Genomic DNA, 23,134 nt, shown 5'->3' with positions numbered 1-23,134 from the left:
TAGTGTAAACATCACCCAAACAGTAATATACATTTTACCCATTAAGTAATTTCTTATTCTTCATCCCTCAGCCCTCCCCCACTTCTGAGTCTCCAGTGTCTCTTACAGAGATGTCCAATCTTTTGGCTTCCCTGGGCCACACTGGAAGAAGAAGAATTTTCTTGGGCCACATTGGAAGAAGAATTGTCTTGGGCCCCACATAAAAAACACTAACACTAGTGATAGCTGATGAGCTGAAACAAAAAAATCTCATCATGTTTGAAAAAGTTTACAAATTTGTGTCAGGCTGCATGTGGCCCATGGACCACAGGTTGGACACTCTTGGTCCATTATTCCACACTGTCCATGTGTACACATTATTCATAAGTGAGCGCTTACCCACATCTTTTTAATGGAAGCTTCTATCAGGTGGCTACCTGCCTTCTCTACCTACCTGTGTTTGGAGTCCCCTGTTGCAGCCCTCCACTTAGCTACCAAGTAGTTCTCACCAAGAAAAGCCTAAGAGCGGATAGTTAGCTATACAGTGTGAAGAGGTGCTAGTTCAGTTCTGGAACACCTTCGTTTTACCTCATGATGAGCTCACCATTAAAAAGTGCTTTCCCAGAACTCTGAGATGCCGGCATCTGCAGGGTCTCCTACCCCTCTCCCTCCCCTCTTGGGAGGTCTCCTGGGCCTTTCCTCTGCCCTGCTTCCCTTCTCAAACTGCAGACAGTCTCCCTGGGTGATTTCCTTCTCTTCAGTTCATTTCAGTTACCATTTACATCCCCTGACTCTTCCAGTCTTTGTCTTCAGTCTTGATCTTTCTTTTTAAAGCCAGGCCTATGTTGTCACCTGCCTGTCCCACTTCTCTACGTGGGTGTCTCACAAGGCTTTATGCTCAGTGTATCTCCTCTACATTTGATCTTTGCTTCTTCAGACTTCTGTGTTTTGGGAAATGGCAGCATCGTTCCTCTGGTTTTTATAGAAATATAGTACGCATTCTTTTTTTTTTTTTTTTTTTTTTTGAGACGGAGCTTTGGAGTTTTGTCACCCAGGCTGGAGTGCAGTGGTGCGGCCTCAGCTCACTGCGATCTCCACTTCCTGAGTTCAAGCCATTCTCCTGTCTCAGCCTCCTGAGTAGCTGGGACTACAGGCGCCCGCCACCATGCCTGGCTAATTTTTGTATTTTTAGTAGAGACGGGGTTTCACCATGTTGGCTAGGCTGGTCTTAAACTCCTGACCTCAGGTGATCCGCCCGCCTCGGTCTCCCAAAGTGCTGGGATTATAGGGGTGAGCCATTGTGCCTGGCCAAAATATAGTACTCATTCTAGATACTTCTTTCTTCCACTACAGGCAGTCAAATTCCAAGTACTTTTTTTTTAACCTGATTTATTTATTTGAAAATATTTGAATATGTACTAAGTCTCTTGCCTATCCTAGTCCCTGGGTGTATAGGTGTGAACATGATAAATGAGGGCGGCCCTCTTTTCTGAGAGAACTTATGTTAAATAAATAAAAAGTGAGCAAGACAACTTCTATGGTACTGTGCTGTGAAAGCAATAGTAAGGGTGAATAGGTAAGATAGTCAGACAGGATCACAGAGACCTCTCTGAAGAGGTGACATTTTAATTGAGATCTAATGTCAAGGAGTCAGCCTTAAAGATCGGGAGACAGAAGGAACAGCAAGTACAAAGTCCCTAAGTTGGGAAAGGCTCTGGATCTAGATTCAAGACACTGCGAAGTGCAAGGTGGCCAGAGTGTCATGAATGGAGGGAGAGGGAGGGATGTGTTCAGACAGGAAAGAGAGGCCAGATCACAGGGAGGATTGGAGGTGCTGTGTGCTGGGTGGATTCATGCCTTCCTCCACCCCTGCACTACCCTCAAGATGGCTTTCTCCCTGGACCCTATGACTGTGTCACCTTACTTGGCAAAAGGGACTTTGCAGATGTGATGGCGTTAAGGACCTTGAGATAGGAAGATTATCCTGGACTATTCAGGTGGGTCCAGCCAATGTAATCACAAGCTCTGTGTAATAGGGAAGTAGGAGGGTCATACGAAGGAGATTCAAAAATGGAAGCAGAGATATGAGAGAGAGAGAGAGAGAGAGAGACAGAGAGAGAGACAGAGAAAGAATATGGAGGGGTTATAGGCATGTACCTGCAAGACAGAAGTCACGGTGTTCTATAACTTGATCTCAGGAGGGACCTCCCATCACTTTTGTCTGAATATTTCAATTCATTAGAATCAAGTCAGTAGGTTCAACCCCCAACAAGGAGAAAAGATGACACCAGGAAGAACGTCCTGAGAAGGAGAATCTTTGAGAGCCATTTTAGAGGCCACCTGCTGCACACCTAGTAGATGACTATTGAACAACGAATTAATATCCTGCTCCCCACTGTTTTTCTGAACCTCTGCTACTCTGAACTTGGAGTTCTTTGGTCCTTTGGTGGCCATACTTGTCCACTTTCTTTCCTAAGCAGGTCTCTCTTTCCCAGTAAGTATAGAAGAATATGATGATTCAGATAGACTTTTCATAGTATTTTTATCTTTGTATTTTTTAGAAATGTTTCAGAGTCTCCTGACCTGTGGGTGGCATTTTTCTCTGCTATTACCATGCATTAAAAAAAAATTTGTACTGTATATTATTTGGTTATTTCAGTGAGATTCTGAGTAGGGTGTGTGATCAATTCATGGGCTCAGTTCACCATCTGAAACTGCAAAGCCTTGTTCTGTGCTTTCAAGGTAATTCTTCTCTCCTTTAGTGGAATTGTTGATATTTCCACAAGTAAAATATTAACTTGATGGAAAACAGTGTTTCCTTTGCTTCTTCAGAGAGTTGTCTTTGCATCCCTGAAGTCCAAAGCTTCATTTAGGTTTTATTATTAAGCAGTGCTTTGTTATAGCTGATCTGAGAGGAAACTTCAGCCGGATTTCAGAGTAGTAGGATTTGACAGATTCGAATTCAATTGCTTTCTGAATTATGACTTGGATTTTCTGGGTGTGTAAACTATATCAATAAGAATGTTTTAACCATCTGCCGTTTGAAAGTAATCAGATTTTACCTATCTGTTGGAATGAACCAAGAGATTGTTTAAAAGCTAGAAGAAAGGCATAACAATTTTTACAATTTCCTTTCTGTAAATAAGTTTTAACATATATCCATATGATTCTAAGGGCTTAGAATCTATTTGAATTAGAATTTTCTATTGAGTGAAAAGTTGGGGAAATAATTTTCTTAGAAAATAAAGGTTTTATTTTTCGTTAAAAATAAATTGCAAATATTTTCACTTAGACTTCAGAAATTGAGGATGTTTAGCTTTGAGGTGGTAGGAAATGTTTAGGAATAGGAATGAAATGTTTAGCTTCGGTCTAAATTTCCTCTCTCCACCTAGGGACCGTATTCTTACATGCAAAATGATTACAAGTTTTTGTTTCTTACTGACCAAGGGGTATATTTGATTATTCATGCCTGCAAAGCTTCTTGTATAATAGCAGCTTTCATGTTCTATTAAAAAAAGAATTCATAGCAAAAAATGTTTTTCATAGGAAGAAAAACATTTTAGGTAACTCTGCCAGGAATAAGAAGGGAATGGAAGCTGTGTATTTTATAAAACCTGCGATGGGTGGGAGGGAGTGGGGAATGCTGTTTTTTGGACATGCTACAATATATATTTGAGTGCATTAAAATATCCCAGCTGTGATGGTAGCAGTGTAAGCAAATTACATTTTATGTTATTATACAAAGCAGAAATATAGAATAGCATTTTAGAACATAAATGTGTATGAAAGTAAATGAAAAATGTATGTAAGTATGTGAAAGGACGATTTTGAAATAGTGCCATAAATAAAAGAAGATGATAATAGCAGCACTGGGCCAATGCCAGAGCTTCTTAGTCTGGGACCATGTTATAAATCGCTGAGGTTTAAATGCGCTAACGGTGGCAGCAATCAGCCAGCATGAAAAGCATGAAAGGCAGAACTTTGGAAAAAATGTGACTAATGAAACATTAAGGGATTGAGCAAACTTCAGTTTCATGAAATGCTAAAACCTGTTCTGTGTCTCTTTTTAAGTGAACTCTTTAAAAATATACTAGTTTTTTCCTTAAAGCTACTTTTCAGACCTCAAAATCATGGTTTTGTAGAAAAGTAACACCTGGTTCTGAGAGTCACACACATCACAAGCCTGGACCAGTGGTTTCAGGTAAATTGCCAGATTCAAAAGAACGTGTTTGTAAGGGAAAAAGTATTAATATTCCTATACCAAAGTCATATAATTCGACATGAGTTCTGCAGCCACAAAGAAATGTTAGATTTCCTTTTATTTGTTACATTCCTGTATTCAGAGGTAGTAGGTAGTCGTGGTTCTCAAGGTGTGGCTTGTGGACCCCTGGGGATCCCTGAGACTATTTTGTGGGGAGGCTCTTCAAGGTCCAAACTATTTTCCTGATAATATTATGATTTTGTTTGCTTTTTTCACTGAGTTGGCATCTGCACTGATGGTTAAAAATACTGATGGGTAAAACTGCTCGTGCTGTCACACAAACCAAGGCCATGGCACCAAGTGGTACTAGTTAGTGAGTTGTCATGTTCTTCACCAATGCACACTCACAATCGAGAATAGTTGGCTGCGTTAAATCTTAACCGTGGTACACATCTCTTTACTGTCAAGTGTTTTTAACCTAGAAGAAAGAGGGGAGTACTCAGAAAGCACTTGGCTGCAAACCAGAGTTCTGGTTAGCAGAGGACGAGTAGCTGTAGGATTGTGAGACTGTGAACTAAACTAGTTTCTTTTTCTCATAGGAAACCATTAGAAACTGTGTCTACGCAGATTGTGGTGTTTGGAAGACTTTTTTTTTTTTTTTTTTCTAATGATCAAAGTTTGCCTGTCATTAAAAAACCAACAACAAACTGTATTGTTGCCAATGAATAAAATTCAAGCTTTTGAGCAAGTATTAGAATTTTGAAAAACTTGTCTCTGCCACTCTGAGATTGCCGGCTTTCTAGTACTTAAAAGCTTTTTTTGATGAGATTGGTGGTGATATTAATGTGTGACTTTTTGTTGTTGTATCATGAAATGTGTAAATGTTTGGAAAATATGCATAACTCAGTGAAGCAGTATTTTCCAAATGATCAATGCATAATATCATGAAACTACGCATGAGTAAGCGCCATGTAGAATGCAAGAGAAAACAAGGATTGTAATGTAAAGGCATATGGAAAGCCCAGTGATGCAGCTGCAGGGTCCACATTGCATCTCACCTCTAAGGAAGTATCAGCTGCAGAGTTTTGGTGTAGTATCAGTGAGTATCTACAATTAGCTAAAAAGGCTCTGAACATATTCCTCTCTCTTCCAACTGCAAGTCTGTGGGAGGCATGATTTGCTTCATGAACGTCAACCAAAGCAGCATATCCCAGTAGATAGGATGCAGGAGCTGAAAGGAGAATTCAACTGTTTCCTTTGTAGCCAGAAATGAAAGATATTTACAAATTTGTCAAACAATGCCACTCTTCAAAAACTTTTATTTTGGAAAATATATTGATTTTTCATAAGATGTCATTTTAACACATTTATTGTTATTTCAAGTGAATAAATTTTAAAAAATTCTTAGTTTTATTTTCAGTATTACAAATTATCAGTAGATATAAGCACATAGAACTCTTTAAGATACTCAGTGAATTTTAAGAAACTAAAAGGAGTTCTGAGACCAAAAAAGTTGAGAACTATTGGGCTATACTGTTCTAGACAACAAATCAAACAGTGCTCAAAGAGGGAGTTTTAATTTTCTCCAATCACTGCATCAAAATATGTTACATCGAAGCTAACTTTTCTATCTCTTTTAACAAAATTTCTGGCAGTCTGTAGCTTCCAAGACACTTTCAATTATTAAAAGCTCAATTTAGTATTCCTTTGTGGTCATCTCTGATCTAAGTCTCACTCCTCCAGTCCCTAGTGTCAGCCAGGGGTAGGGGAGTTGGCTTGGGGATGGGGGATAGTGTGTTTTTCCTTTACCCCTACTCCCCCAATACCCTTTGCAAGATGGACCGGTTTGCTTTTGAAAGGAGATCCAGTTCTTCTATTGTGTTGGGACAGGGAGACAGAAGTTGGCCACATTATTGCCTCTTCTCAGGCCAGCACTGACCAGCATTCTTACTCTTTGTGGAAGTGCTCGAATGTTGCATTTCTCCTGCAGTGCACGGCTTGTGTAACCCAAAACCTCCTGTAGTGCTGTAGGCTGGATTATCTGCAGGGTGGCTCCAGCCCAACTACCTTCAATGGGGTCCATGTGACCTGTAGGTAACTCATGCATCATTTGTAGGCCAAGCAACTGTCGGCCTCTACTGTTGCCTCTCTCTGTTCTGCCATCCTGCCTCATTTCCCTTGTCACCTTGATTAGAGAAACACAAAAGGGAAATCAGCTAGTCTGCTGCTCGCATAGGAGCTAGAGTGTGTCCTCTGTCATCTTCTCTGTACCCCCGGTCTCTATGAGGGATTGTCTCGGAGACTTACCTCCATTATTCTACTCTTCACTAGGCTGTGGATCCCCCTGCTGTCCCTTCTTTTCCTATTTCCATAAGACAATTTCCATTCTGTAGTCATATGTATGTATGTATATATGAAATTTATATTTCATATATAAATTTCACACACACCTGTTAATAAACATTCTGGGAAGTGGCAGATAGAAGATAGTTGATGGTTACATTTCACCCATCTCTTTGGCTCTAGAGAAGTGTATGTTTCAGCTGTTGGGAATTTTTCTTAGAACACGGGACTTAACACTTCTTTTTCCTCAGCTTTGGGGACTAGTCATCAGTTTTGGGGCAAGAAGAAAATCATTGCACTTATCATCCTCTTCCACTGTGATCCCAGGGTGTTACCAACTGTGCAGGATTAGAGGGTTTATATATCCACTTATCACTAACTAATAATAACGTTTTAACATCTATTTTATGTGAGGCGTTGGGCTATGAGCAAGGGATCTGGTGGTGGACTCTAGGGACATTGTCCTTGATCTATGAATTTCATTACCGATAGGGGTGTAAACAGATAAATATAATAAATCTATAAATACAAAGTCTGATAAGGATAGTGAACAAAAAGAATAGGAAGCCATCAGACCTAATAATGAAGGAGAACTGGTTTTGATTGGTTAACACTGTTGGGAAAAGCTGTGTGTAAGTGACATTTTAGCTAAGACTCAAAGATGAATGTGGGTACCCCCAAGACTCAGGAACATTGCAGGCAGAGAGGTTGCCTTGAGGTAGGAGAGACTCTGGGTGCTTGAGGATCTAACATAAGGTCCCTGTGGGTGGAACCTGATGGAGAATGGCTTGAGATGGAAGTCTGCAGGGTCCAGGGCATGCAGAGCCCCAGAGCAGGCTTGAGTTTCAAGTGCATTGGCAGGCATGCCCTTCATCTCAAGAGCAATGGCAAGCCACCAAAGGGCTTAAATAAGGAAGTGACAACCAATTTATGGTTGCTGGGTATTTCCATTGTGAATAAAGTCTGATTCCTGTCCAATAGTCATTTTCCATATAGTCACATTGGAATACACTCCACATTCCCTAACCAGATCCTAGCTCATCTCAAAATTATGTGAGCTTCCTTATTAATTTCAACAGAATTTGGGCTTGTGGGCGGAGGGTCTTTGGATTCCCAAATGATAGGCACATGAGAGCTGACAACAGTGATAGCTAGCCCTGTATGGTCTTTGAAGTGATTCTGATGGTTAGTCTTTTTCTTTTCCTTTTCATTTTCTTTCCTTTCCTTTCTGAGACCAAGTCTCGCCCTGCCACCCAGGCTGAAGTGCAATGGCGCGATCTCGGCTCACTGCAACCTCTGCCTCTCGGGTTCAGGTGATTCTCCTGTCTCAGCCTCCCGAGTAGCTGGGATTACAGGCACGCTGCACCACACCTGGCTAATTTTAGTATTTTTGGTAGAGACGGGGTTTCACCATGTTGACCAGGCTGGTCTCGAACTCCTGACCTCAGGTGAGCCTTCTGCCTCGGCCTCCCAAAGTGCTGGGATTACAGGTGTGAGCCACCATGCCTGGCCGATTACTCTTTTTCTAAGAATCTTTCCACCTCACTGTTACACTTTTTCTTGTGTGAGGGTTTCATTCTGTCTTCTCACCAAAGACAGAACTTTCTTCTTTGGGAACAGGGCAGCTAGAGCTGTGGGTGCTTCCGGACAGATCCTTTTTGAACCTGTTAATACACATGTAGATCTAGATTTTTCATCACACCCCTCATTCCGCCAGGAAATCTCCTTATGATATTCTCAGCTTGGTCTTGCACCCTTTCCATCATTTGCCACTTGCAATGATCACAGTTAGTGTCTGCCTTTCCTGTGTCTGTTTCTGGTGGTCACAGTTACTGTCTGCCTTTCCCGTGTCCATCCGGACTTCCGTTAGCCCTTTGTTCAGGTCCTCTTCTCTTTTAACTTGGGCGGTTTTTCAAGAAATGTCAATAGAGATGGCATTTGGTTGCGTGACCTCAGAAATTCTTTTCTTGAATATAGGTGATACTAATTAATCTTTGATGTTGATCTTTAGGTCTTGATTGTATCATATGTATATGCAACATGGTGTAGTCAAAGGGAGACGAATATCTCCTCTTACTAGGAACACCAGTGGAAGCGAGCAGGGGAATTGGAAATAAATACTATTTATTAGTTGTTTTCTATTTTCCAGGACTTGCATGAAACTCTTTTAATGGTGACTTTCATTCTCACAGTAACCCTAGTTAATAGGTACGATTATTATCCTGTTTTAAATATGAGAAAACTAAGGCATAGAAAGTTAAATAAGTTGCTTAAGGGTAATTAAGGGGCCAAATTGGGATTTAAACTCATGTGTTTGACTTCAAGACTCTCAGTAAATTATGTTGATACTTCATTTTTTAAAACTGTGAAAATACTATACGTTATTATTTTTTTAGTCCTTTTCCTTTTCTCTATGGAGATAGCAGTTAAATCTCTAAAATACAATGGGCCTATATGTTTATCTTGGGGGCAGCAAGGAAAACAATAGCTGGAAGAGTACATCTGATTTCACAACAGATTTGGGGATAGAGGCAGTATGGTGGCTGATGAGAGGAGATGGAACTGCTTAAGTCCATTGTGTTTGCAAAGAAAGGGAAGCCTGAGGAACCTCAAAGTCATCTGCACTGAGCAGTGACCAGTTTTTTTTTTTTTTTTTTTTTTAATTTCTTACCACTAGAACAATATCCTCCTAACAGGTTTTCTGTTCCTCGTCTTACCTGCTACCTCCCTTCCTCCCCAAATCTGTCCAAGGAAAATGGAGTGAAGCACAAATTGTCCCAAGGGTCTCCTATTCTTTAATGGCTTTTTCTTTTTCTTTCTTTTTTTTTTTTTTGGAGACAGGGTCTGGCTCTGTCGCCCAGGCTGGAGTGCGGTGGCACAATCTGAGCTCACTGCAACCTCTGCTTCCTAGGCTCAGTCAGTCAATCAGTCTGCCCACTTCAGCCTCCCGAGTAGCTGGGACTACAGGTGTACACTACCATGCCTGGCCAATTTCTGTATTTTTTGTAGAGTTGGGGTTTCACCATGTTACCCAGGCTGGTGTTGAACTCCTGGGCTCAAGCAATCTGCCTGCCTTGGCCTCCCAAAGTGCTGGGCTTACCGGTGTGAGCCACCGCACTTGGCCTTTAATGGCTATTTATTTATTTACTGAATAAAGTCTTAAGTTCTTTAGCATAAATCACCGATCTGTATTTGGGATTATATTCCTAGAAAATGCATGCAAACAAATTGTATATACTTTTCAGGAGTTCATGAATCAACTGAGAGTCACCCATGAACTCTCCTAGCCATAGATCCCAGACTCGCCACGTTTTAAGACGGTTCATTCCATCTTTTGTTATAAAACTAGTTTTAAGCTGTAATTACAGTTTTAATGTTTGTTAAAATGTAAACTGCAAACAAGTATACAAGGTAATTGATTGCTACTTGTGTGTTGAAACCTGTCTGAGTTCCATGACATCATCTGCAGTAACATCCATCTGATCAAAAATTTAACAGTTCCCACTTCATCAACAATTACTGAAATACAGATTTTTGAAGAATGGCAGCTCTGATAATTGTAATATGTGGGGAGTGAAAAATAAATGTATGTAGAAATTTGGGGTTGTTTCAAAATGGGACGGATTATATATCTCTGGATTGGAGAATTCAAGTTTTTTTTCTCCCCCCCGCAACTAACTCAGATTTTCCAAAGAAATGTTTAATGCCCTGGCTACTTTCTCTAGAATATTGTTCTGGGAACTAAGGGAATTTGATCTGTAGAAAATGTTTTGAGAAGCGGTTTCAAATAGTATCCCTACATTTTCAACCAAAATGAAAATGTTGATGGTTTGTTGCTTTTGAATAATTTAAGCCTAAAAACTGTTTTTGGTGCTTTGTATTTTGTAGACTTTAAAGACATGTTCCTTATAAGAATTATGCATCTGTGTAGAGATGTTGCAAACACCCTGGCCGGAATTGAAGGCAAAGTACCAGTTGCTTCCAGCGATTCCTATGGGAAGGCTTTATTTGTTTACATTTTTACTTCTGACTGTGTAGCTTGAGCAAAGGTACAGCCTCCAAGATTTTTTTTATATATATATATTTTAATTATTTTATTTTATTATTATTTTTTATTATTATGCTTTAAGTTTTAGGGTACATGTGCACAATGTGCAGGTTAGTTACATATGTATACATGTGCCATGCTGGTGTGCTGTACCCATTAACTCACCATTTAGCATTAGGTATATCTCCTAATGCTATCCCTCCCCGCTCCCCCCACCCCACAACAGTCCCCAGAGTGTGATTTTCCCCTTCCTGTGTCCATGTGTTCTCATTGTTCAATTCCCATCTATGAGTGAGAACATGTGGTGTTTGGTCTTTTGTCCTTGCGATAGTTTACTGAGAATGATGATTTCCAATTTCATCCATGTACCTACAAAGGACATGAACTCATTATTTTTGATGGCTGCATAGTATTCCATGGTGTATATGTGCCACATTTTCTTAATCCAATCTATCATTGTTGGACATTTGGGTTGGTTCCAAGTCTTTGCTATTGTGAATAGTGCCGCAATAAACATACGCGTGCATGTGTCTTTATAGCAGCATGATCTATAGTCCTTTGGGTATATAGCCAGTAATGGGATGGCTGGGTCAAATGGTATTTCTAGTTCTAGATCCCTGAGGAATCGCCACACTGACTTCCACAATGGTTGAACTAGTTTACAGTCCCACCAACAGTATAAAAGTGTTCCTATTTCTCCACATCCTCTCTAGCACCTGTTGTTTCCTGACTTTTTAATGATCACCATTCTAACTGGTGTGAGATGGTATCTCATTGTGGTTTTGATTTGCATTTCTCTGATGGCCAGTGATGATGAGCATTTTTTCATGTGTCTTTTGGCTGCATAAATGTCTTCTTTTGAGAAGTGTCTGTTCATATCCTTCGCCCACTTTTTGATGGGGTTGTTTGTTTTTTTCTTGTAAATTTGTTGGAGTTCATTGTAGATTCTGGATATTAGCCCTTTGTCAGATGAGTAGGTTGTGAAAATTTTCTCCCATTTTGTAGGTTGCCTGTTCACTCTGATGGTAGTTTCTTTTGCTGTGCAGAAGCTCTTTAGTTTAATTAGATCCCATTTGTCAATTTTGGCTTTTGTTACCATTGCTTTTGGTGTTTTAGACATGAAGTCCTTGCCCATGCCTATGTCCTGAATAGTAATATACGCACACAGAATAGCTACTTTTCTAGGGCTACTTTGTTAGTGAGTGGGAAGATGAGAAAACTTTCAGCTACTAGGGAGACAACAAAGAAGCTGGTCAGGCCCTTCCTGGGATTAGGTAGGAACAAAAGAAAGTCTGCTTTAAGAGTTCATAACCATCCATGGACTGGTTGGTCCATGGCTTAGGATTTGAGAGTTTTATCCACCAAGTCCTACATTGTAAAGTTAGCAAAGTGGCTGGTGATATTTCAAGGTCACGCATCAGAAATAAATACATATTTCTGAAAGGATTGTGTCCCATGGATTTTCTTTTTTAGTACCCAGAATCTTCTCCCCACCCCCAGTATTTTAAATATGGAGGTAGTTAGGTGTATGCATGCGTGTGCTAATTCTAGATCCAGTACCATTAATTAACATGCTGAAGAGTCAAACTACTGAGCAGTAATTTTCAGTGCTTTTTTGTACTCATAATAGAAGCCAATAAAAGGATTACAGTTTTAGTTTACTTAATGTAATATAATTCAGATAGCCATGGTGGAGTCTGTACATCATTGACAGGTATAAAACACATGACTGCCTGCGGGAGGGGTACTTTATTCGTAGTTTAATTACTGAAGCTTTATTTTTAAAAGTTCTACTGTATGAGTAAGTAAAACAGATTTCCTCACTAAAATTAAACATTTATTTTTAGGAAGTATGTAAATGAAGGTAACTACGGCTTCCTTATGAGAACTGCTTACGTATTAAAATGATTTTTATTTTTACTGACGTTTTCTGATTACAAATGTAATTATAGAAAAAAAAACCCTTATGGACATATACATAGAGCATAATGTATATAGATTTTGAAATGTCCTTTTTTCTTAATAGTGCATTTAATATATTTTAGCATGTCCTGACTTTTAGGATCTTGTTTTTGAATAACTGTTATTTAAAATTAATTTAACCAGATTTCTCCTTTTCTCCAGACTTCTTTACTCCTAACTCCTTTCCTCCCTCATCTCCTTCTCTGCTTTCTCCTCTTCCAGTTGCTCAGGGGAGAAAAATGAAGTATACTTTTTTTTTTTTTTTTTTTTTTTTTTTGAGATGGAGTCTCGCTCTGTAGCCCAGGCTGGAGTGCAGTGGTGAGATCTCGGCTCACTGCAACCTCCACCTTCCGGGTTCAAGCCATTCTTCTGCCTCAGCCTCCCGAGTAGCTGGGACTATAGGTATGCGCCATCATGGCCGGGTAATTTTCGTATTTTTAGTAGAGATGAGGTTTCATCATGTTGGCCAGGCTGGTCTCGTGCTCCTGACCTCAAGTGATCTGCCCACCTTGGCCTCCCAAAGTGCTGGGATTATAGGCATGAGCCACCACACTCGGTCTGAAGTATACTTTTATTATGTCATTGAATCTGCAAAGGGAAATGTTTAGTTGAAATAAATGAGGTTTTGCAGGTTTGGCTACACCTGATACTTAATAATTGATGCTAGATTGCTCATTGATGATGAAGCCACATCTTTGGTTATATATTTGTCTACTAGATCCCAAAATGTTCCCACTTAGGGAAATTTGTCACCCTGTATCGGAGTAAATTTTTCTGGGATGTAAAGAGAAATTATAGACTGCATAAAGTTATGTCATGTTCTCCAAGAAGAAAGCTACTGGCGCCATGGTGGGTATTTAAATGTAAAGTAAATAAAATTAAATAAAATTAAAAATTCAATTCCTCAAGTCAAGCCACAGTTCAAGTGCTCAAAAGCCACATGTGGCCAGTGGCTAACCATATTGGACAAACGGCTATAAAACATTTTCACCATCACAGGCAGTTCTGTTGGATAGCCTTGGGGTGAAGTCTATATGTGTTGCCTGTTTATTAGAATTTAAAAATCATTTTTTTCTTTTGGTTATCATAAATAGTAATAAAAAGCAGAATTTCTGTCAATATTTTTGGAAACAGTGAACAGCTCAAAATTATTTAGAGTAAATTTTTACTCCCCTACCAACTTAATTTTTAAAATGATGCAGGAAAGTAAAACACATATGCAACACAGGGTTACCAGCACTTTGAAATTCTAGAACATTTAAGAAATGTTTGATATGGTACAAAATCCAGGAGTGGACACGCTAGGGGTGGGATACTCTATCAACTGGGTCAGGATCTGGAGAAGATGATGGAAGAGAAACTGACTATTTGTAAAAGACGCTCAGAAGAAGCAAATGAAGTGGAGAAATAATGTGTTTATTTGAGGCACATAATTTTATGTTATAATTAGAGTATTCATAGAAATTAACCTGGGAAAATTGGAAGCCATCAGAAAGAAAACACAAGGGATAAAGAGGAACCACCAATGAGAAAGAAAATACAAGGGATGGAGAGGAACCACCGATGATCCTCTAGTCAGTGGAAGCAATCACTGTGATTTGTTATATATCTTTTCCAGCCTTCGTTTCTATGCTCTACAAACAGGCCATACTCATAGGCAGCCAAGGATGGCAGTGAAGAACACAGATGAGATGTCAGTCTGAGAGGAAAAGTGGGTGATTAGGAGCTCCAACACTGAGCCAGATGGCTTGAGCTTGAAATCTCAGCTCTGCCTCTTACTGTCTGCAAGAACATAGCAACTTGTTTAACTCCTATTTATCTGTAAAATGAAATGGTCCTGCTGTCTACCTCTTTATTTTCTTGTGAAAATTGAGGAATTAAAATTTTAAACTCATTAAAGACTATGTCACTAGTATTACTGACCTATTAGGTGGGTAGTACAGGCACATGGTAAGTTCTTAATAAGTCTCTATGTTTATTATAGTGGGGAAGCAGACATTTAAACAAATAACTGCAGTCAGGTTAGATGAGTTTTGTGATAGGGTAAGTTAAGTATTCTGTGATAGTATATGTTGAGATGTCTTAATTCTCGATAATTATTTAAACAAAGTGAATTTAGCTCAGTATGATTGGTTTTTGTTTTAAATTATACGTTCATAGTTTCTCAAATCAAATCTAACTCTTTTTATAGCTTGCAGTCTTTAAAGTTTGTTTATTACCTTGTTATGATACATCCTTAAAATTTCCAAGATATTAAGTAAAAATGTGGCTCTGATCACTCTGGTAATATTGTTAAGTGTCAAAATTCTTTCCCTGAAGCTTTACATTGTGTACTGGGTTGCCAAAAAGGTAATAGAATCCTCTCTTAGCAATAGCATCTGGCTAATCAGAATAAAATTTATCTTCCAGACTTTTACAATGGAGTTTGGTTAGCTTTGAGTATAATTAGTGTATTACTTGATACCTATTAAAGACAGGAAATTGTGAGGTGCAACTGTTTTTTGTATATGGTGGGGGACATTTTTCTTCAACTATAAATAAAAAGAGACTAAAGTGAGTTTTCAAGTATAAAATATGAAAGGACACCTACACAAGAGCTGAAATAGCTGAAACTTAAATGCTGACAGTTGTGTGTTTGTCAACACGTCTTTTGTTTCTCAACTTTCTGCTAGATTTTTTAAGGAACTCAGTTTGTCTTACATAGGATTTATGTAGATTCTTTCCTTTGTGTTTCTTGGGTTACAATAATGGGAAATGAAGGGCTAAATGTTTTAAAATTTATTATTATAATTATTTTACAATATGAAAAATGATCTCATTTATGCTAAATTATAAGAAATGCCACTAGTTATGAAAAATCCCTTCATTCCTTAGAAATTTGAAGTTGAGGGGGAAAGTTGGCAATTTCAAAAAAAAAGAATGAATAAGTATAATAAAAGGAACAGTGTGCTTGGGCAGATATTCCTGGATGTGGCACCCAGGCACAAATAGTGCCAGCTTCTTCCCTCTTGACAGTGATTCCATACCAACCTGCCAAAATGTGGCTGGCAGTTTATTGCTTTGCTTTAATCATAATTTACATTTTTAGCAGGAATATAAACTGCAACTGATACTTGAAATATTGCAGCAATAGATTTTAGATATAATAGACATCACAAAACTTACATGTTTATTGAGGGAAAGACAAAGGCTTAGTTTTCAAGTGGGTTCTGTTTGATTAAGACTGTTTTTTCCATCTGACTCCATGTTGTAAACACTGGGCCATAGTAATAGGTGAATTAGGCACACATACATGTCACCTATGGGTTTATATTAGCATGTACAAACATGTTACATGTGTGTAATATGTCATAAACATGTAACTTTAGGATATTCAAGGATTCAGATTCTCTTTTCAAGTAAAAAAATGTGCAGCTATCTGAGATTGTTTGCTAGCAGGTGAACTTATATGCATTTGATTTTCTTCCAGATTCATGAAAAACTACACTACTATGAGAAGCAGAGTCCGGTGCCCATTCTCCATGGTGCGGCGGCCTTGGCCGATGATGTAAGTGTGACTCTCCGAGCTCACCGGGACGTGTCTGCTGCAGACCTGGCCCAGGCAGAACCTGTCCTAGTGCAGACAGATGCGTGTGATCCTATGAGTGAAAAGCAGAAGAGAGGTTACAAATGTTTCCAAAAGTCCTGTCATCACTGAGCTTATGTTAATATTATGTTGATTTTCATTCACTTTTCTGTTCTAAAAATTTTGCATGTAGCTACTCTCTTGTTCTGCTTTCGTAACTACGTAATAGACATTTTCGGCTTTAAACTCATGGAGAGAGAGAAGCTGTCGGCTGTTGGTGTTCTGAGAAAGTCACAGACAAGAGGAATGCTTTGGAGAAATAAAGACAAATGAGATAGCTCTATTGCTGACAGTACTAAAAAATGACAGATACTAGGATACGAACGAGGCATATGAAATACATAAAAAGACAGGATTGTTTTTATAATGGATTATAAAACATAGTAATGATTTATAGATATTAGACTTTTCCAAATTACCTTCATAACCAAAAAATAAATTTTAGAAGCAGTTGGCATTGATGGAGTAGTTAATTTCCTGTAGCTATAATTTTATTTTAAACTTGGGGGAAGGGAACTAACTTGCTGATTCTTACTGTTAACTTTCGGACTCGGATGAATTGAGAACACACCTGGATAAACTATAAAGGATGTGAAGCTGGAAGAGAAATATGTTTAGTGCGAAGGCTGGTTTTAGTGATAACCCGTAGCTTATTTGTTGCTTTTAATATTTTTTTCCTTTATTTTTGATAAGACAAGCTATAATTCAGTGCGGTAAAATATCCAGGCCATAATATAATTAAAAAATTGGCCATCTTGAGAAGTTGATTTTATTTGAACTACTTTGCGTTCTAATTTAGAAAATACACATGTGTAATAAATATGCAAGTTGCGTGCTATTTGTTTAGTTCCCATTTTTCTTTCTGTTTTTATCTGCAAAGATTACAAGTATGCTTCAGTATATATTTAATGAGGAAGCTTACTTCTGCATTATTGAAGCAAAACTTTTTAAATGAAGGCGAATAAAGATGTAGATACAGTTGCTCAAGTAAGGCACAGTTGCCACCCAAGAAAGCCTTAAAAAAATCAGTTTTAAAACATTTACTATTCAGAGTTTTGGGAAACATTTGTTTATAAACCAGTGTTGCTGTGGCCCAATCATATTGCAACAATATTCCTTTATAAAAAGTTAGAGACTGCTATATGAATATGATAAACCATAGTATCTTACAATTTGTCAGAGCAGTATATTTAAATGTTAAAACATATGTTTTAAGTGACTAAAGTGTGCAAATGAACTTTATGTCTTTTTGTAAGTTAAAAATGCTGTAGAAATATTACCTCAAAAAAGTAAAAGCAATGTTTGAAAGGTAATTAATGACTGTATAATTTTCTATGATTTTATTTTTTGTGTACAATTTATATTATGCCCTTCTTTTAGAGAAAAGTCCTTTTCCAGAGATAAGAGCAATTATTTTTAGCTTGTTAGAAAAAGTAGGGGCAAATGGAAATTTCATGCAAGGTTTTAAGATGGGTTTTTAAATAAAAATGCATCTATGCATATACCACATATTTCATAATTCTAATCTTTTTTCCTGTTTGAATCTTGCTTTTTTAAAGAAAATTATGAGATCTTTCCTATAGCGTAAAATTGAATTGGAATTTTGATAGGAATATCTTTTAATGGAAGATATGGGGCAGGTTTGAAGTTGTAACACTTTCTTTATGTAGAACCCAAATGGGAATTCTTGGTTATTATAGTAGAGTACAGTCAGCATTTTTGGTACCAGGGTAGCTGTCAACCCATTATAGCTCATTTTACGATTGGTACTATGGTTGGTATTTAACAGATTTCTTCATCTGTATAGGTAAACATAATAAAAGTTTCAGGTCATTTGCTCTATTAGGGGCATTCTAATTATTTTTACCCTAGCTCTAAACAGCACAGCTACTGTGGGTTTTTGGAATCCCCATGGGTTTTTGGAAACCCTGTGGATTTCACCACCTCATTCAGAAGCTCTGTTTTTGTGGGGGTTGGGGGAGGTTACAGTGTCAAAGCTTTATCCAGTTCTTCTTACAAGTGGTCCTTTGTCTAGGTGCAAAAGACCATTCACATGGACGAAGTGCTGGGGTTTGCCCTCCTTGCAATAAATCAGAAGGTGATCTGGCTGATATGATTACTTGATTTGTACTCAGCTGAGAGCCTGGGCTCAGATCTGGACTACCGAAGGTCTAAAAAGAAGAGCAATGATTGATGATCTGTTTTCTTTTATGCTGACCTCTCCTTAAACATTGGAAAGTAATAACCTTGAGCAAGTCAGATTCTCAGTTGTCACACACCCAATCCCACAGTGCTCTTACTAAATGTTCTTTACGTCAATGTAATCTCCCTTGCAGCTGGCCGAAGAGCTTCAGAACAAGCCATTAAACAGTGAGATCAGAGAGCTGTTGAAACTACTGTCAAAACCCAACGTGAAGGTGAGGACATGTTATGCCAGTAATAAATACCTTCAAACAGGGCCACTTTCTGAGCCTTCAGATGAATTTTGTTTCAAGCATCAATTCTCAAGTAAATGTATTTCGAACAGGGCACAGTATTTTAATAGCCTAAATCCTATTAATGAGAAAGAGGCCAGCTTTTGATTATAATGTGATGAGAAACTGCAAAATACTCTTATTGGGAAGCTCTGAATTTAAGTTCTGACAATTGTAGCTTCAAGATCATTTTTGTTTTAAATAAAGTTAAGAGTACACTATACAGAACCTACTAGTAATTTTGTTTAGGTACATTTTACTTGGGTAGTTAATGGGATTCCAATATGTTTGACAAACATACCTATTTTTCTGTAGGGTCATTTCAGCATTCTTCTTTCTTTCCCCTTTCACCTCCCCATTTCCTGTCCCTTTACTAATTTACGTTTCAAAATGTCATTCCATTTTACAGAGAAGAGCACTTTTCCAGTGTAAAATACCCGTAAAATATTGGCAGACAGATTTCAATTCTCCCTTTCCATTGCCTCCTAAGTTTATCACTTATTTTTCCTCCAAATGTGATCAGTTTACAGCAGGCATTTCAGAATTTTCCTGCATTATTCTGAGGTCATTACTGCACTAAATCCTGCACTGTATACATTTTGGACTTGACACTGGGGCAATTATGTGTCAGATATTGTTCTGTGAGTCAGAATTACATATGGGTTACATAATTACGTAATTAAAATGATGATTTAGCTTGTGATGATTACTGGTGAGCATATGTAGAGTGTTGAATGAAAATTTCTTCGTAGATATAAAAACGAGTTTCTACTTTTTTTGAGAAATAGCTTTCGGAATTTAAAACTTGGCTTTAAATTTATTTTTATAAAAAGAGAGGTGGTATTAAATAAAAGATGAGGTTAAAAACATGTGGCGGGCGCCTGTAGTCCCAGCTACTCAGGAGGCTGAGGCAGGAGAATGGCATGAACCCTGGAGGCAGAGCTTGCAGTGAGCTGAGATCGTGCCACTGCATTCCAGCCTGGGCGACAGAGCGAGACTCCATCTCAAAAAGAAAACAAAAAACAAAAAACAAAAAAACATGTGTGGACTATAAACCCTAATCCCTGTAAGTAAATGTAAGTACATGAATGTATTGCTGTAAAAGCTAAACAGGCTATGATTAATGATGTGAGGGTAATTGATTTGTAGTGGTTTAGGAAGTTTATTAAATTTTTGTTCTAAAAGAACAAGGATCAGATTAGAGCAGAAAAGTTCCTTGATGTTAAATACAAAGTGTGTAAAAACGTTAAGGAGATTTTTAGCCACAGAACGTTCTGAAGATTTCTTCATTTGGTCTTAGACTGCACCTGAGAAGTTAGTATCACCCAGGGGAGGGTGAGGTTAGCTATGAGTATCTTGTTAAACTCCTTTTTGAGATTATTGTTTTGGTTCAAGGGTATTAGAAATGAAAGCAACATGTTTCAGACAAAAAAAATTCCCTATTATGGTATTTGGTTCAAGAGTGTTTCAAATGGAATAGCTAATTATGCAATATTATACTGGATGAGAACTGGTATTTGGCTCAAGAGGGAGGTATGACTTTAGACGTTATTAAGAAGGGCCATTTGATAAAATTTTATAATAATTAGTTAAATTTTATTATGTAGAAAATATTTTAGGTGGATAATTTGGTTATTTTTCATTTTATCTAGCAGTGTGACTAAAGAATTGTGTAAAGTTAGCATGAAAGACATATATTCATATGTGTAGAAAATAGGTAATATTCCAGGATACATGATGTTTTGTTTGGCAATGTCAGTTTGTAGTTAGCTAGTCTTGGGAAGAAAGTATCTTTTTTCCTTTTTTGATCTAACATTTAACATTGCTTTTCTTGAAGTCATTCTTATTATCTACCATCACTTTGACCTCATTTCCATATTACTTTAACAAGTTAAGCCCCCAAATAAATTTTAGACTATTTCAGGATATAATCAGTTAATCTATTTTTGTCCTGGGAGTAAACTAAAATCTTTTTTTGTTTGTTTTCCTTTTAAACAGAAGCAAAGTATGTAGGTTGTTAGTTGAATTGACAGTTAAAATATGAAAAATGTAACTCTAGTGTGTTAATTTGAATATTTAATTTCTAGTGTATTAGGGAAGTTACTTACTTTTTAAAGATTTGCTATTTCATTTTAAATACTTAATTCATTGGACTGAAAAGGAAGTTGAAGTATATCTTCAAAGTAATAGAACTTTAAAAAGACACAGATACGGCCAGGCACGGTGGCTTAAGCCTGTAATCCCAGCACTTTGGGAGGCCGAGGTGGGCAGATCACGAGGTCAGAAGTTTGAGACCAGCCTGGCCAACATAGTGAAACCCCATCTCTGCTTAAAATACAAAAAATTAGCCAGGTGTGGTGGTGTGCGCCTGTAATCCCAGCTACTCGGGAGGGTGAGGCAGGAGAATTGTGTGAACCCAGGAGGCGTGCCAATTCTTTCTGAAAATTGTTATAACTCTCTTTGGCAGTTTATAAATGTCACCAGCAATGGATCTTCATTCATTCATTTATTCTTAGATTTTTTTTCTTCTAATGCCTAGTGTGTGCCAGGCCTTATGGATGCAGATTATGGAGGATATATGTACACTAGTGAAGGTGATAGGAGAAATACTGGATTTAAAAGAGGGAGTGTATGGAAATGATATGGAATACATAGGAATGGCGCTAAACCCAAACTTGGGCAGGGGGAGAATATTGAAGAAAACTTTACAGAGGAAGTGGCATATAAGTTGAGACCTTACGGTGCAGTTTGAGGGAATCAGCAAGGGGACAAAGGAGTGGGAGATGGGTTGGGGGTGGGATGTGAAAAAGAAATGATTTAGGTACAGGGAAGAGCATGTAAAGTCCCATAAAGGAAAACTTTAAGTTTGAAGATGTAAAAATGCAAAAGCAGCCTTAGAACGGGCGAGCAGTGGCTTGTGAAGGAAGAAGGGGTGAGAGTTTGGAGCTGGGGAGTCGACCTTTTGAGTAGGGTTTGCCCAGGATAGTTGGCTTCATGCCTGCAGTTCCAGCATTATTACTAATAGCCTTTCTCCCACTTTCAATTGTTTCCCTGTTTGGGTGATAAATTATATGGCCACACCTGAAATCGTGAGCTTATAAAAAAGTGGAAAGCCATTGAAAGGATTTGAAGCAGGAAGTGGCATGTCACTCCCTATGTGGTCTACAGACCAAGCTTTTGAGGCACTGGGTGGTGTAGAATGGGAGAAATGCGATACTGAATGGAGGAAGGCCAGTGGGAGCCTATAGGAATAATTCACATAGAACACTAGCACTTTGGGAGGCCGAGGTGGGCTGATCACCGGAGGTCAGGAGTTCGAGACCAGCCCGGCCAACATGGTGAAACCCCATCTCTACTAAAGATACAAAAATCTCGGGTATGGTGGCGGTGGCAGGTGCCTGTAATCCCAGCTACTTGGGAGGCTGAGGCAGGAGAATCACTTGAACCTGGGAGATGGAGGTTGCAGTGAGCCAAGGTCACGCCGCTTCACTCTAGCCTGGGTGAAAGAGTGAAACTCAGTCTCACACACACACACAGCACACGATTGAGGTCCTAATGAAAGAGTGTGGGATGGGTAGAAGGAAGCACGGGGGATGGGCAGCTTGAGGGACAATTTTAATACGTGGTCTTGGAATAACAAATAGTTTGGGGAAAAAATAAGAAAAGTAGCTACTAGAGTGAACTCCAAATAGATTACAAATTTAAGTGTAAAAAGTTGAACCATAAGAATATTTTTAATTGAAAAAATATGTATTAGAAGAAAATTTGCAAGTTATGTTATCATGGAATAGGAAAGCATTTGATACACAAAGACAGGAATACACACATACAGACACAAATATGCACCCATAAAGGAAAGAATATTTTAAAATCCATAAGTGAGATTAGAAGGAATCATTTATTAATATACATGATTTATGATATCTGTCCTTAATAAGATGTGATAATTTATTATGTTCACTTTTACTTTTTGCAAAGTGACTTGATAAAGACTTGAAACAGAAATATTCTTTTTTGATAATACATAATTGTATTTTTCATTCAAATTATAAAGGAAGTAGAAGCCCCTATCGTCATTGCTTTATTAGTGAGGATGCATATCTTTTCCTATGCTTATATGTTTTTATTTCTTCTGTGAATTGCATGTTCATATACCTCTAGGGATAACTGCTCTTGGCTGGCTGCATTACCTTTCAACCCTTTCTGTATATATAAATATTAAATGTTTTTTCCCAGTATATTCTGTGGGATCATAGAATGCACTACTTACTTGATTTTTTTTTTTTTTGCTTTTAATATTTTTGGCATTTTGTAGCCTTCTCTTTGTGTCAACAAAATTACCTATTTTAACTTACAGACGAACCTTTGTTATTTCTGCTTTTCTGCTATTTAAATAACACTATGATGCACATCTTTTGTATATTAGAGGATTTTATGGAATATTTTGTCAAAATATACCTTAATTAGGACAGTAAATTATTGGGGCATACATAATGTTTGTA

General features: G+C 38.0%; 1 protein-coding gene across 9 annotated transcripts in view; it reads left to right on the top strand.

The window, feature by feature from the left end:
• Window positions 1-23,134, top strand: part of MPP7 (MAGUK p55 scaffold protein 7) — a 258,770-nt gene that overhangs the window by 143,858 nt on the left and 91,778 nt on the right. For all 9 annotated transcript variants that reach the window (XM_054522122.1, XM_024254266.2, XM_054522123.1 and 6 more), the window contains 2 exons: window positions 16,003-16,080; window positions 18,495-18,575. In XM_054522122.1, coding sequence (XP_054378097.1) covers window positions 16,003-16,080; window positions 18,495-18,575 — 159 coding nt within the window. The remainder of the gene's footprint in view (window positions 1-16,002; window positions 16,081-18,494; window positions 18,576-23,134) is intronic.

The sequence above is a fragment of the Pongo abelii genome, chromosome 8, assembly GCF_028885655.2.
Source record: "Pongo abelii isolate AG06213 chromosome 8, NHGRI_mPonAbe1-v2.0_pri, whole genome shotgun sequence".
Lineage (NCBI taxonomy): Eukaryota > Metazoa > Chordata > Mammalia > Primates > Hominidae > Pongo > Pongo abelii.
The sequence above is the reverse complement of the archived record's forward strand: the minus strand, read 5'-3'. Positions and strand labels throughout refer to the sequence as shown.